This window comes from Bactrocera tryoni, chromosome 1 (assembly GCF_016617805.1).
Source record: "Bactrocera tryoni isolate S06 chromosome 1, CSIRO_BtryS06_freeze2, whole genome shotgun sequence".
NCBI lineage: Eukaryota > Metazoa > Arthropoda > Insecta > Diptera > Tephritidae > Bactrocera > Bactrocera tryoni.
In genome coordinates this window covers 15,800,344-15,816,582 of record NC_052499.1, presented here as the reverse complement: position 1 = coordinate 15,816,582, position 16,239 = coordinate 15,800,344, and the positions used below count along the sequence as shown (strand labels likewise).

The following is a 16,239-nucleotide window of genomic DNA, read 5'->3' as shown; positions in this document are numbered from 1 at the left end:
CACGCCTTTTTCCAATATAACGCTATTTTGAATTCCATCTGATGCCTTCTCTATATAATACGAGTATATACATTAGGAACCAATGATGATAGCGGAATAAAACTTTACAAAAATACGGTATTTGAAAAATATGTAAATGACGGATAATGAAATCTCGATTATATTTTGTGAAAGTGTATGATTTTTTGAAGATTGTCATCGGCGAATATCGTAGGAAATGACCTGTACGAGTTACACGACGATATTGACATAGCTCAACGAATAAAAAGACAGCGGCTACACCGCATAGGTCATGTCTTTCAAATGGATGAAAACACTTCCGCTTTGACAGTGTTCGATGCAGTAATGCTGATGAAAGAAAAAAAAAGTTTCGAAGTCAATAGATTGGATCATTTATATAAACCCTCGCGTTTCACAATCTTGCTTAATCTCCACAAATTCTTGTTTATTTATTTTGTTATGAAATTTAACTTTATTTTTTCAACCCATTTTGCTTTAACTGTCTAAAGACAAACAAAAATAATATAGTATTATAGTTGTAAAACACTCGGTGTACCAGCTGTTGATGATTATCCAGTTATGGTCGTGTTTCAAGTAACTCAAACGACCTCGGCTTTTGTTTAAACAAGTGAAAAGAAGTTGATATTAATGTGATACAAAAGTTTGATTAAAAACACAAGCCTATATAAGTACATATGTATATGCAGATGTTACGTAATACAAGAATCTACTATTAGTACAATACAAATCAAACAACCAAAAGAATTGAAGGTTAATTTAATACCTAAGTTGTGGATTTGCTTACTAGCGTATGTTTTGACAGCACTATTACTTGGGTTACCTTTTAAATTTCGGGATTAAGGAATCCAAGTGTTGCAATCTGGCAACTCATAATTTTATCACAAAGTTAGGTATTTTTGGCGTTACACATATTAAGAAGGTTTTAACATACACGAGTTTGTTTACAGTAACTCAAAATGTTCTTCTCGTCCACCAAAAAATTAAATTAAGTCAGGAACATTTTGGCGCCGATATTTTTTTACTACTTTCGATGTGAATTAGCTCAGCAACACTGCATTGATGAACTTCATTAAATTTTTGACGATGCAGCTCAATCAAGGATCAGTGTTTTTCGATGGTATGCTGAATCCAAGCGATGTCGTAGATCACCCTAAGACGAATTTCGTGAAGGCCGCCTTTGTTCACATTGGATCGCTCAAAACAAGGCTCCTGTCGATTAGTCGAAAGAAATGTTAACAAATATGGTAGCAGTGCTTCGAAACGCGTCTATGACAACATGATAGGTGAGGATTTACGTATGAGCCTTAAAGTAAACTGCAGTCGACTATACGTTATACTTTTTTCCTGTGGGGATATGTAAAGTCTAAACTTTATGCGGACAATCCCGCTTTGATTCAGAGCTTGGAGCAGAACATCACGCGTATCATTCGCCAGTTACCAGTCTAGTTTGAATATCTGAAATATGTAGTGAGCTGGTCGGGTCTAATAAATGGAATACACCCGGCTTTCAATCGGAAAAGAAGTAACAATTCAACAGCAAACCTATTCGTATTTCAGGACTCATTATTTCCGAAATATTTTCCACCATTTCAACTACAGTACTGATTTTCAACTTTTTCTTTCTCAACTCTTCTTGAAATGAACTTCCTCAACGCTCTCGTGCTGTTCATCCCAGGTAAGCGTACAATAATTTTCATTTACTTAGTAAATATCATTTATGTAATTATTATTTTTTGTTTTTGTTTTATAAAATATCCAATAACTTATTCACATGAATGCAACCAGCTGCCCGGCCTGTTAAAAATCAAAATCTGTGCATACTTCATTGTTTTTAGCAGACAGAGCTCCAGCCGATGAGTCCAGGTAAATAAATTTAGCATTTACTTAGCATACATACATATGTGTACATAATAATACCGAAAATATTGCGCAATCAGCAGCGACAGGCATCTTTCCAACCGAACTCATTTTGCAATCATTGCATTTTACTCGTTCCAAGCGCGACACGCTATTACAAGAACACAACACACTGAAGTCCGAGTCTTCCGTGCAAGTAGTCGGGCAGTCCAGCTGCATTTTTAATGGCATCGTCATATTCCTTTTTGCATAACACGGCGAAATCACGTCGGCCGCTTTCGCCTTTTCCTGCTTTTTCTGACATTTTACACTCTTGAGCAGTACCCAGCAGTTTCTAAATCCCGCATTTCGCGTTTGCTCGTTTTCGGGCAACGTTTCGAGCTGATAGTACGCGCTTTAGTGGTGGCATGGTTTCTTTCTCCTTCGACAATGAGTTCGTCCAGTATGCTATTCAAGCACCGTTCCAATTTATCTAGTGTGCGATCCGTACGTAACGGTACACCCCAGTATTCTTCGAGCGCATTAAATTGATAGTTCGTATCTGATTGTGATTACCACCCAATTTACTTTTTGCCTTCAATTTATCTAACGGTTTTCCTGTCTGCGCTTACTTTCTTCATTTGTACAGGAGCCGCTTGTTTTTGTAAATTCGTTTCGAGCAAAAGATTTGGTTTGAAGGATTTTCATCAAATAACTGATTGTATTTGTTCCGGCATCGACTTCGCTCCTGACTGGCCGACTGACTTCGACTTTTCTTACTCTGACGTTTTCGACCTTTGCGGAACACTTTGTGGACCACGTTCACCTTAATTCACATCCTGTCCGCCACTGTCAAGACTTTTAATACTTCTTCTTCTCCCTTTTCTCTCTTCTTTTCTGCCTTGTCCTTTTTTAGGCCCATCTGATGTGACACTTTGTTTGGCTCTTGCATATTCTGATCTTCTTCGTGCTCAACCTCTTCGCTTGCTGCTACGACGTCTCTTTTGCACTTTCGTCAATATCGGAAGTGGTGCACTTTACTTGGATTTTAGTATTGTTTTTCGTCAAGTCAACTTACTGCTCTTCTTCGCTAGCAACTACAGCTTCTAGTGGTGGTAATACGCTTTTAAGGCTATCGGTTATCTTCTGTTCATTTCCTTGATTGCTACTTTACGTCGGCGAAAAACACTTTGTCCACCATGCGATTTCTGGCGTACAATTTCACGTTCATTTGCCTCATTGGCTACATTGTGGGTACAATGTTTTGCATTGCGTATTGCTTTCATGCAGTAGCGTTGTCTCCACAGGTTCCCAGCCGCCCACAGGCTATGCTTCTTAATTGCGGTAGCTAAATCCATGACCCGCAGTGTGTCTTCTCTTAATATTCGCCTTGAAAAATCCAACGCCTGGCATATTTACGCATTGCGGTGGTATATTTCTTTACGATTTCAGGTGCATAAGTTCGAAGTAAATATTTGCATTTGGCTCCACTTCCGCCCATTCTACGTAAGATTTGTAATCGACAGTTGTTTACTGGCGCAGTTTCTCCGCTCAAGCTGTGCTCGACTGCTGCACGTAAAACGTTGTTACTTTACGGTTTGTTTTAATCCGTTTCCGCTATAGGTCGCCAAAGCCCCGTCGAATTCATCGAGTTTTTTCGTAGTTCTGTTTGCGTCTATATACTGCTTTAATTAGACCTGTCGTTCGATTTTTTATTTGCCTCTCTAAATCTGCTTTTGCTCGGCCCGAAGTGTAAAATCATAATATCGGCTGAGAGCTTCCATAAATGCATGGATTTTCTCCTTTTTATCTTTTTCTTCCTTCCTTCTTTTGGTTATACGATTGACACTGGCATGAGTTTTACGCTTTCCTCCAATTGGCGTATTCTTGCTTCGAGAGATTGCTGTTTCAAGGTCGCATTGTAGAATCTTGCGAATGCTGGAACAACACCGCAGAATTTGTTGAATTTATTTGGTGTTCGTAGTGTTCTTAAATGTAAAGATTGCTTCCAAGGTTGATAGCGCATTTTTTTTGGTTTTTAATCTTATCTTGTATCTTATTTACGCGTTGAATATGTATACTGAAAATTTATGCACATCAATCTTGACCTGCCCAGAAATTGTTTCCGACAATTTTTGGTGGGTAAGCTCGTAATGAAAGCCGATTTTTCATTATAAAAAGAAAAATATTTGTAATTTGTAATAAAAGTAAGTAATAGGACTCAGTATAGGTGTAATGCCCAGTCAACTTGAGAGATTAGCCATCATCGCGCCAGTCGTTTCTTATTTTCTCTGTTTGACGCCAATTCGAGATACCAAGTGCAGCCAAGTACTTCTCCACCTAAACTTTCCAACGAAGTCAAGGTCTTCTATTTCCTCTGCTTCCTTCTGCGGGTACCGCGTTGAAAACTTTCAGAGCTGGAGAGTGTTTTCTATCCATTCGGACGACATGACCTAGCCAGCGTAGCCGCTGTCTCTTAATTCGCTGAACTATTTCAATGTCTCTGTATATCTCTCATACAGTTCGCGGTTCCTACCTGAATGCGATATTCGCCGTTGCCAATGCGCAAAGAACTATACATCTTCGGCAGAATCTTTCTCTCGAAAATTCGAAACGTCGACTCATCAGATGTTGTCATCGTCCATGCCTCTGCACCATATAGCAGGACGGTAATAATGACTGACTTATAGAATTTAATCTTTGTTCGTCGAGAGAGGACTTTACTTCTCAATTGCCTACTCATTCCGAATAAGCACCTGTTGGCAAGAGTTATTCTGCTTTAGATTTCGAGGCTGACATTGTGGTTGGTGTTAATACTGGAAGGCGAGATAGACGAAATTATCTACGAACCATAATTCCGGCCTCTTTTTACGAATAAATTCGCGTAAGCGACGCATAACACTCGGGAATAGTAGGTCTGGTTGACACCTGGGCTGATCGGAAAGAATTTGGACACCTTGATAATCGAAGAATACCGTCTACATAACCTTGATTTTTGATCGGCTTTGATTTGGCTTTTTCGGCTTTGTCTCACCTTTGCCACTATGATTCGGCTCGATTGGTCGTCAAGGTTTCCGAGTCGTTAACATAGATCCAAGGTTCATCGCTAGTAATAATACGTTTCGTAACATCCTGGTAGTCGGAAAGTATTGTTTTTCAGACCTTAACCAGAAGCTGTTTTTCTAAAACATTGAGTTGTATTGGAACCAATCGAGTTTTCACTTTTCTTAGGCGCAAATGATCTTCCAAAATGATCCTTCCGATATTTCAATGATAGTAGTATGATCCAATTCCTTTATTTTATTGACGTGTTGATCATCAATTGATGTTGATGGCCGTCCTGAACGTGGTTCGTCATCAACGCGTTCTCGACCCTCTTTGATTAATTTTTACCAAGCAAAAATACTTGCTGGCGCAAACAATTATCACTGAAGCGCTTTTCCAACATTCGGAACGTTACCAGAAATTTGAATTCGCACACAAAATTTAATGGAACTTCTTTGTTGAATAATTTCACTCATCGTAAATATCACATTTGCTAACACAGGCCTTTCTAACATCCATTTGTACATACCTTCTTAAAAATATTGATTTTTAGAAACATACCATAATTAATGGTCGTCCCACAGCGTAAAGGTTTCCTCATTATGTAGGGTTCAGTCGCCGCAATTTGCTCGAAAAGCGTCCTCCGTTGTACAAGCTCGGTCGCAATCACCGCGACCGATCTAATTGCCGCCCAGTGAACTTGTATAAATTTCCATTGCTCTAGGGAAATTTGTATGTATGTACGTATGTACGGCTTGAACACATTCATACACATGAAATAGATATAGATATGTAATGATATAAGAAGCAAAAAAACGCAGATCAATACTAGCTGGCTTGATAATGATGTTGTTGGCAGACGTCTTATACTTGTTCGCAAAACTGTTGAGGTTTCAGATTGTCCGCGGAGGTATTAGGAGAAACCGTATTTTAGAGCTTGTTTTGGATGGGGTTCAACGTTATTACAATTTTTTTAAATAATTTTGGAAATTGGAAATGGAATAACCATTGATCAGGAAATACCAAAATGCTCTTCAGGGACAGGATTAGCTGAAGAAATCTGGTTCATAAAACACTACGAATGAAGCTGAATAATGCCAGCTTTAAAATTTGGAAAGTCCGAAGCATTTATTTCAATGATAGATTATCCGTTGAAAGACTCATCTAATGTTAAGAGCTTCATGTTATGTTCTAATTTGAGCTTTTTAATGGCTTAAACGTATTTTTTGGATATGTGGAAGCTATCGAAAACAGCCCACTCAAACCAGGAATATTACTAAGCATTTGATGATGAGTTTTTCGAGTTTGTAAGTGGCTTTGTTCCTACTTCAGCTCCAATGCTTCATATTTTTTAGACCTCTCCGGAAAAACTCCAGAGTTGCTAGACCGAAGCAACCAAATTCATTAGCATTCGATTAGCTTTTTTTTCGTTGGTCTATCCTTTCCACTATTCTAAGCTTTTGTAGGTGTAGCAGATCTACTTACATCTTTTATTTAACCCACCTGAAACCAATATATGATCCAAGGTTTTTGGGAATATAAATGATGAAGAATATTTTTTGAGTTTCAATATTCTATATTAAGGGATTATATTCAATTGTAAGTCATTGGACCGTAAATCTTCCTCAGAACCTTCTCTCGAAACCTCTTAGCGTCGACTCATCAGATGTTGTCATCGTCCATGCCTCAGCATCATATAGCAGGGCGCGAATAATGAGTGACTTAAAGAGTTCGGTTTTTGTTCGTCGAGAGAGGACTTTACTTCTCAATTGCCTACTTAGTCCGAAGTAGCACCTGTTGTCAAGAGGTATTCTGCGTTCGATTTCGAGGCTGACATTATGGTTTGTATTAATACTGGCTCCAATATAGACGAAATTATCTACGATTTCGAAATTTTGACTGTCAACAGTGACGTGAGAGGTAAGTCGCGAGTACGGCGACTGTTTGTTTGATAACAGGAGATATTTCGTCTTGCCCTCGTTCACTGCCAGACCCATTTACTTCGCTTCCTTATCCAGTCTAGAGAAAGCAGAACTAACCGCGCTGATGTTGAGGCCAATGATATCAAATTTGATTAAGCACTGCAGTTCGAATTATTTCCCCGACAGTAGATTGAAAAAAATCGCACAATAGAGAGTTCCCTTATCTGAAACTTTGTTTAATATCGAACGGCTCGGACACCTCCTTCCCGATTCTGACGGAGCTTTTAGTGTTGCTCAACGTCAACTTATTCAACCGTATTAGCTTTGCGGGGATACCAAGTTCAGACATACATAGCTTCATAGAGAAATTCCTTTTCGTGCTGTCGAAGGTGACTTTAAAATCGACGAAGAGTTGATGTGTGTCGATTTTTCTTTCCCGGTCGATAGTAGATTTTCCAGGTCTAAAGCAACACTGATTAGATTTAATTAGTTTGTTGACGGTGGACCCAGCCTTTCACACACTACACTCGATAGAGCCAGGAGGAGGCCTATCCGCAGATTGAGAGGTCTTCTTTTAAATGGATTGTGCAGAGCACACTTAAATTTCAATCGTCGGGCATACTTTCGTCCGACCGTATTCGATAAAGAAGCTGATGCATGCTCCTTATGAGTTCTTCGCCACCATATTTGATAGCTCGGCCCCCGCCGTCTTCATTGTCGGCACTTTTTCTCACTGACTCTAAAAACAATTCGATAAAAATGTATTTGAAGTCTGGTAGTAAAACACACTTACAATAATCCTATATATCCGAAGTCTTTTCTGGATCAACTTTCGTTTTTTTCGAAGAATATTTTCAAATATATGTTCGCAAGTAGATATAACGTCTTAAATGCCCAGCCGTGTGAACCCGCGTGTGGAAGGACGGTCTTCATTGAGAAGTAAAAAAAAACGCACGTTGAACGATTTTCAAAGCAGGACGAGCAGTTGAGATTCCACTTTCCGTTGTGCTAGCCAACATTCCGCAGTGTTAAATTCGTCGCTACAGAGTGCATACTTATTGTTGCTGTTGCTGTGCTGGTGCATTGCAACCATGCCCTGCAGCACTGAAAATGCATCAAAATAATGAGCATGGAATGTGCATTTAAAGCATGTCGATACCTGCCTGTGAATCTATACACTACTTGCAGCTAAAGTTGTGCGCAATCAGACGAAATGAAGAAGCGTCTCGGTAGCAATGAGGGCGACGATGGCGACGATGGCGACGAGAGTCAATAGCGCGATTGATAGCTCAAGCGACAGTAGTGCTTCCAGCATTTAAGTTGGCCGAGCGTTCGGAAGGCGGCAGTGTAGCTAATTGTGGCAGCACATTTATTAAAATATATATATATATGTATGTGTATATATGTATAAATGCCTCGTTTCCTCTTTGCCGGTCGCTCGAATTTGTCGTAATGCCGAACAGCTGTCGTAATTTTGCTGCGATTATGGATTCCACATGGATTTGGTAGGCTATGTTGTTAGCGAGAGGTTTGTTGCTATTGTTGTAAGTCATGTACACATGCAGATTAGTCGCTTTATAACACGCACTTGCCAGACACATACATACATACATACATACATACATACTTACTTACGTACGTAACGTAGCACATTGAACGGGTCCGTCCGTTGATTTGCATATTTTGCTGGCTGCATAGTATCAACAGCACAACAACAACAACAAGAGTTATTACAACAAAGCCTGCAATTGCTCGGTTTAATGTAAAACTTCAATAAACGCGCAGCAGCAGCTGAAGCGCCCCATAATTTTCTCGCTGCCAGAGTCTTGCGAGATCGATGTATTTTTTGATGTTCGAGAGATCGCTGCTTGCAGATTGGTTACAGGCGAGTTCTTGTAAATTGGAGCAAAGCAAAGCAGAAAGTGTATAAAATTACGCTTACAGGGCATATACAAATATATGTGATATTTTTCTAGGGACATACGAGGTCTGTTTGATAAGTCTGTGACCCGTTTGATTCCTCACAAAATATCGTTAGACGCAACTTTAGTCCAACTACACGTTTTATGGAACAGTCTCATAAGTATAGTTCGTAGCAACATAGCTTCGAGAATTGCCGAGACAGCATCAGTTTTGACATGAAAAACGCAGCGTCAAAGCCACGATCGTGACGTCAAGTTTGAAAATCTGCAAATTGGAGAATCGTCCGATCAAAAGTTGACTATGATACCCCGCAATTCAGAGAACAGTCGAAATATTGGTTATCTCTAGATTAAGATGTGATGAAGAAGCTTAAAATCGATTTGTTCACTTAAAAGTTGAAAAATCTGATGATAAGGACTAGGTTTTCATACATAAGTAAATTTAAATTTCAGTTTTCAGCTACAAATTAGTATGACTTACCTCCTGCATTTTGTTCAAATTGAATCCTTTAAATCTATTTTAGATATGCAGAACTAAAAAAATGGCTTGGTTTCAAAATATTTTATTCAAATTAAGAAATCTTCACAGAAACGAGTAGCTCTACTGAGTCCCACAGTAATACCAAACATTCTGGCAAGGACTTAAGGAGCCACAGTCATTCCTTTTTCTTACTGAAATATTTTGAGACATTCACTTAAGGGAGAACATTCCGAGAGACCATTTACCACGAGCACTTCTTGTAAAGAAATATCAATGGATACTGCACTGCATACCATCGTGTTCTGCCTTTAGAAAACCATACGGCTTAAAGAATTCGCTGATCGGACCTTCCTAGATATTGATATTAACACAGCTCTTAATCGGTTTGGAGTTGAATCGAACCTTATTTTCAGTCTTCTATGCGTCTAAGTGAAATGTGAGTAGAATTACACCACAAGGTGGAGTTATTTTTCCTCTTCTATGAATCTTAGTCGTTAAAGACCTGCTGAAAAAAACTTGGGGATCGTGTCTATGCAAACGATCAAGTACACATGATCAAAGGAAGGTTTTTAGTACCGTGTACGAGTTGTCGCAAGGGTATCTCAGCGTTGTGACAAATTGGGTGGTCGAAAGTGTCCTCGCCATTAACACCACAAAAACTGCGATGGTTTTATTTACTGGGAAATATAAGATCGCGAACGCGAACAATGGCAAAAGGTGGGACCTGTCACCGAAAGAAGTCTTCTGGCTCTACGACACCATAGTCAAACCCTAGATAACGCCACACTTGCAAGGAAGCTGGAGAGTGTCCAACATGTAGTACTCTAAGGTACACTCCAACCATGGCACTGAATGGCATTTTGCATATATTGCTAATAGATATCTCCGGAAGGTGTATAGCCGCAAAAGTTGCTGTCAGACTCAAAGATTCTAGTTTTCTAAAGAAAGACATGTCTAGACAATCGGAAATCCTTACACGCTAAGGCTTTATACCGGGTCTTTAGGATCATGTAGTCGTCAAACCAAACTCTGGCGGCCTCTTCACTGCCCACATACCTGCGACGTAGTTGTGGGTGGTTAGAAGCCATTGGAGGAGAGAGGCAGTGAGCTTCTTTACGGATGGAGCAAAGCTTTTGGGGAAGATTGGTGGAGGAGTATACAATCAGAAAATCTCTATATATTTCAGACTTCCTATTGCAGATTTACTATTATCCACTCAGTAATCATTCAGCGCTGATTAAGAAATGCCTAGTCTCATTATCAATAGCATGGAGGCTAGGTGATGGGCCACAGCGGAATCGCAGACAACTGTAAAGCTTATTATCTGCCTAAGATAGGGGCTAGAGTACCCCCGCTATCGAAAAAATAGCAAAATCGATCGTAAGAGATCCAGTGAGCTCTTTGCCCTTAGTAAGGCCAGCCGCCTCTCCCTAGTTGAGGGAGTTCTAACAGGTCATTATTCTATCGGCATCCAAAATGTAAAGTTGAAATTACCGGAGGCGAGCTGTATGTAAGAAGACGAGGTGGAAACATCTCAACACTTTCTTCTTGAGGGCAAGTGCTCCCATCTTCAGATATCACATAATGGGCGCTTTGCTGACTTGTAGGATCGAAAACAGGGTTTCAGTTTTAATGGGCATCACAACGGATTGCTAATAGCCATCGAACCTAACCTCACCGTTGTCTTGCACCATAACCCAGGTCAAATTTTGTGAAACTATTTTTCTTAATAAATAAGTATTCCATTTAGGGACTTCATTTAGACCTGTCAGTGTGTATGACAGTTATAGCTTAAATTCGAGACTTTGAAATTACATATCTATTAAACTGAACATACAGCTACAATACTATATATCCTCATTTTTATTTGCAGCTCTCTACCAACTTTAGGCCTCTGCAAACGCGCTTTCTGTCGTTGTTGTTAAAGCAGCATCTACAGTTTTCTCACCATCACCGCAGTCAGCATGTCGCATCAGACCGCACGCCGCGCACAAGCGCCTACAAGTCTCGAATGTCCGCTGGCATCATTGGGACGCAACAGTAGCACCGTCATCGATTCGCTGACGGGACATCATCAACCGCCATACCATCATCCACTCAGTTCCAGTCCACTCGATCCGCAGGTCTATCAAATGTCACGTAAATCGCCGGACCTCAGCATCGATGCGGACGATATCATCTATACACCATCAGCTTCGCAGCAAGGTGATACCGTAGATGGACTGCTCAATGAATTGGTTAACATTGAAGAAGATGCGGAAACTGCTGCTGTAGCTGCATCGGCGATGAATGCGACGGCGCAACGTAATCACACGTTACCAGAAATGTATCAGTTGCCACATAGCGGCTCACATGGCGGTGGTACAACAGCTGGCCGTATAACTAGACATCAGGGTGGACGTTGCAGCGTACCGACGGTGTCAAGTGCGGTCAATGGTGGTAGCACACGTAATATGCAATACTTTTTGGAGAAGAAAATGGACGCGCTCTACTTGGGCAATGCGATACGCGCGCTTCCCTTGGGTTCGGAGGCGAGTCACTTTCAGAATGAGCGCTATTTTCTCGAAGACGGACTGCGTAATATATGCAATTATAATAATGGTACCGAACGATTAGCGGGTGAGTTTCTGCCATCATGCTAATTTGATGAAATTTATTTTAATTGCACTTTTCTTCATGCTAGACGCGCACTACTTGCGCCACCACGCCTCCAGTCCGAGCGAAACGAGCGGTTCCGATCGTTACCTGCTAAATCGCACCGGTTCACCGACGGATGCATTCAGCTCTTCCAATCATTTGGAAAATTTTGCCAACACCAGCAACAATACCACATCCTCTAACCTTGCGCTGGACCAACGTTTCCACCACACCAAAGTGAAAAGTCTCTCCGATGGGCTCTGCAATATCGGACGCTTCTCACCTAGTCTGGATCAAGGTTATGCCACGCTTGTTTCGCCCTCGCCAACTGGCCATCATCCAAACACAATCACAACGCATAGCATCGTACACCACCCACCGCCGTCGACGACCACTTTAACAGCAGTGACACGCACACGACACGACAATGTCGCGCCACCACCATGGAATAAGAAGACCTTCCGTTCGGGACCACTCTTCGATCGGCTACCCGACGATGTGGTTTTGAAGATTTTCAATTGGTTCGACAGTTGTGAATTGTGTATTTTGGCGCGCGTGTGTCGACGTTTCGACCAACTCGCCTGGCGTCCAGTGCTCTGGAAGGTGATCTCGCTGAAAGGTGAACACCTGAATGGCGATAAGACACTAAAAATGATTTTCCGACAATTGTGCGGGCAAACATGCAATGGTTCGTGTCCGGAAGTAGAGCGTGTAATGCTCTCCGAGGGCTGTCGAATTTCCGACAAGGGTTTGCAGTTGTTAACGCGACGCTGCCCGGAATTGACACATTTGCAGCTACAAACCTGCATGCAGGTGTCGAATCAAGCGCTCATGGACGTACTTACAAAATGTACAAATTTGCAGCATCTCGACGTGACGGGTAAGTACAGTGGTAGCCATATCAGCTATAAAGACGTTATAAAGCTAAAACGGAGTGACTTATGGTCATCATGTTATATCTTGCAGGCTGTAGCCAGGTGGTTAGCATCAGCACGCATCCAAACCTGGAACAACCACGCCGTCTGCTACTGCAATATTTAGATCTGACGGATTGTCTTGTCTTAGACGACGTCGGGCTTAAAATCGTGGTGAAAAACTGTCCACAGCTGGTGTATTTATACCTTAGACGCTGTATAAAAGTTACAGGTGCGTATCGCCAAAGCGCACGCAATAGTTTTAACCAGAGATAAAGAGATGCCCAACTTGCATGTCATTGGAAGTGAAAACTTCGACAATTGGGTTGAGTTCGAAAGGTTTTTACTTTTTTAATTGGAAAAAGAGCAACCGCCAGATTGAAATCCCACCACTGGCATAATTTATGCAACCCTTTATCCCTGGTTTTAATTATATACATGCAGATAGATGTATACTAACTTATTATGATTCTAGATGCCGGCTTGAAATTCGTACCAAGTTTTTGCATCGCACTCAAGGAGCTCAGCATATCCGATTGCGTGAACATTACCGATTTCGGTCTCTATGAACTCGCCAAACTCGGCGCTGTTTTACGGTACCTCTCCGTGGCGAAGTGTGATCGCGTCTCCGATGCTGGACTCAAAGTGATCGCGCGTCGCTGCTATAAGCTGCGTTATCTAAATGCGCGCGGCTGTGAAGCGGTTAGCGATGATTCCATCACCGTATTGGCACATTCCTGTCCGCGTCTGCGTGCACTTGACATCGGCAAGTGCGATGTAAGCGATGCGGGTCTGCGTGCGCTCGCCGAAAGTTGTCCGAATTTGAAGAAGCTCAGTTTGCGGAATTGTGATATGATAACGGACCGTGGCGTGCAGTGTATTGCTTACTACTGTCGTGGCCTACAACAACTGAACATACAGGATTGCCAGATATCGATCGAGGGCTATCGCGCGGTGAAGAAGTACTGTAAGCGCTGCGTTATAGAACACACAAATCCAGGTTTCTGTTGAGCCGTCAGGTGTTAGATGTCGTAGTCGTACGCATGGTTATTTTCATTTTTAGTTAAGTGTGTGTCGCACAGTGGTGTATAGAGGCAATATAATGAATTTTCTTTATGTGCATTTAGGTTTTTCTGAACTTAATGAAATTAGAAATATTTCACCAAATGAAATTAAATTGAAGTAGCAAACATGATTTCGTTAGCATTTGCTATGCTCCTCACTTGAAATACTCTGCATTTAAACTTATTCTCATAAAGCAATTTTCATCTAAACTTGGATTCGTAAACAGAGTTGCAAATCTTCAAATTATACACAGCTGTCAGAAAATCATATGCACCCAAATACAACGTTATAACTGTATAGTTGTCATTTCCTTTTAGCCCATCTGATTCCCTAATAAGCTACTTTGGAACGCAAACGCAGCTTATAATTGATTTTGCAATTTTTTATTGAATTCCACCAAACTTGTCAGTTTACGGAAAATAATGCTTAGCAAATATTTACATATGTATGTAGGTGTATTTTACTTTTTTATTTTTAATTTTGTAGAAGCAATGTTAGGTACATACATATGTGCTGTCTCAAGCGTTGTACAAACGTTTTTATCTTCATTTACTTAAGTATATATACATATAATATTTATAAAACATATATTAACGAGCTTGTAAATACAGTAGATACATATAAATTATGCAAGTAAATTAAAATTTCGTTAATTATAAAATTATGATAATTGGTAAAACAAAATTATTTAGTATAATTGACAGTTTGATTTTGTTTATGTAAATTATTATTTTTTATTGAATTACATATAAAACCATTATATATGTATGCATATATTAATAATAAATGACACTGAACACAATTTAACAAATGCGCTTAATTTTATTGTTATATGTATTTTACCTGTATAAATTATTTTTCTGCAACAACGCGGGTAATTATTCAAAATGTGCGGGAATTGGAATTTTTTCACCACCCTGTTGTCAGTTCGCAGTGCTGCCAAGTTAATAATAACATATGTCAAAAACATCTGATAAGCCACCACCAGTTTTAGGTTAGAAACGATTGTGTAATGTCAACTTGTAAACAGCAATTTTCGCATTACCGACTAAAAGTTTCACAATATTTTCACATTAATAAATTTTACCAGAAGTAAAGGTGTACATCATCGATTTTTACACAAAACAACGAACTGAAACATGGCGAAATATTTGGCGCAGATCATTGTGCTTGGCGGGCAAGCTATTGGCCGTGCATTTGCGAAAGCGTTGAAGCAAGAAATAGCGGCATCACAGGAGGCTGCACGTCGCGGGGGTGGTGGACAGCAGGGAGAAAAACGTGCGGAAGCTAATGCGCGAACTGGTAAATTAAATGCTAATTATATTGATGCAAATATTTTCAATTTAAATTGACGTTTTACATCGGCGTACAGGCATGACATTGGAAGAGGCCAAACAAATATTGAATGTGGACGATTTAAAGGATCTGCAGAAAGTTATTAAAAACTATGAACACTTGTTTGCGGTGAATGAAAAAGCGAAAGGCGGTTCCTTTTATATACAGTCAAAAGTGTTTCGTGCAAAGGAACGTATTGATCATGAGTTGAAACAACAAATGGATGCGGCACGGTCAAAACAAAGTGAAACGTGATGAGGTGCAATGCTATTGTGATGAAAATAATTAACAATTGCGCATAATTATTTGATATCTATAAATAGGTTAGTTTTTCTAGAATTAATGTAACGTAAGCAGTAAAAGAAAATATTTGAAATTGCGACGAAAGAAAAAAACGAATGACAGTAAATACAACGTAGAACAAAGCAGGAGCTAAAAATGCAGGAGATCAGTGCGCTTTCCATGCTTTTTGTATAACGATCAAAGGCATTGTAAATAAGAAAATGTTAGTTTAGAAATAAAACTTGAATTTATTTTAAGATTATGCAAATAAGTAGCTGGAAGACATTAAGTTCCTTTGTAAAGTGTATAGCGCGGTTGACTAACAGCATCTCCTGCTTTCAAACAAAGTCTTTAAAGTGCGAGCATGTCTTGCATAAAAATATATTTGAACTTGTTGAAACTTAAAAAATATGTGTAAACATTAATAAAAATTTTTTTTTATTAAAAAATGGTCAATATTAGTTCCAAAATAATTTTTAGTAGTGGACCACTGCCCTTATATTTTAGTTACATTTAAACATACAAAACAAAAAAATGTTAAGTTTGGTATCACCAAAGTGAGAATACCCTTCACAAATAAAAAAAGTTCCATACAGGAAATTCATTTTGATCGTTTAGTATGTATGATAGCTTAGGGTGTTTTTTCTGAATTATTAATTTTTTTCAGTCCCGTCACGAAATTTCCTTGGAAATACCCTAGAAAAATTCCCTGAAAATTTTAGCCCTTAATATTGACATTGAGAACTGGACCAAGGCATGTAAAAATTTTCCATAGAAAT

At 39.8% G+C, this 16,239-nt stretch overlaps 2 protein-coding genes across 2 annotated transcripts; both read left to right on the top strand.

Annotated features, from left to right (window-relative positions):
• The first annotated feature begins 11,129 nt into the window (after window positions 1-11,129).
• On the top strand, window positions 11,130-14,372 carry LOC120766930 (F-box/LRR-repeat protein 7-like). Its single transcript, XM_040092677.1, has 4 exons — window positions 11,130-11,846; window positions 11,911-12,744; window positions 12,831-13,010; window positions 13,254-14,372. The coding sequence occupies exons 1-4, from the start codon at window positions 11,192-11,194 to the stop codon at window positions 13,787-13,789; spliced, it is 2,205 nt and encodes a 734-aa protein (XP_039948611.1). The 5' UTR covers window positions 11,130-11,191; the 3' UTR covers window positions 13,790-14,372.
• A 465-nt stretch (window positions 14,373-14,837) lies between these two features.
• Window positions 14,838-15,581, top strand: LOC120776305 (mitochondrial import inner membrane translocase subunit Tim16-like). Its single transcript, XM_040106851.1, has 2 exons — window positions 14,838-15,145; window positions 15,216-15,581. Exons 1-2 carry the CDS (start codon window positions 14,983-14,985, stop codon window positions 15,431-15,433), a joined length of 381 nt encoding a protein of 126 aa, XP_039962785.1. The 5' UTR covers window positions 14,838-14,982; the 3' UTR covers window positions 15,434-15,581.
• Window positions 15,582-16,239: the final 658 nt, after the last annotated feature.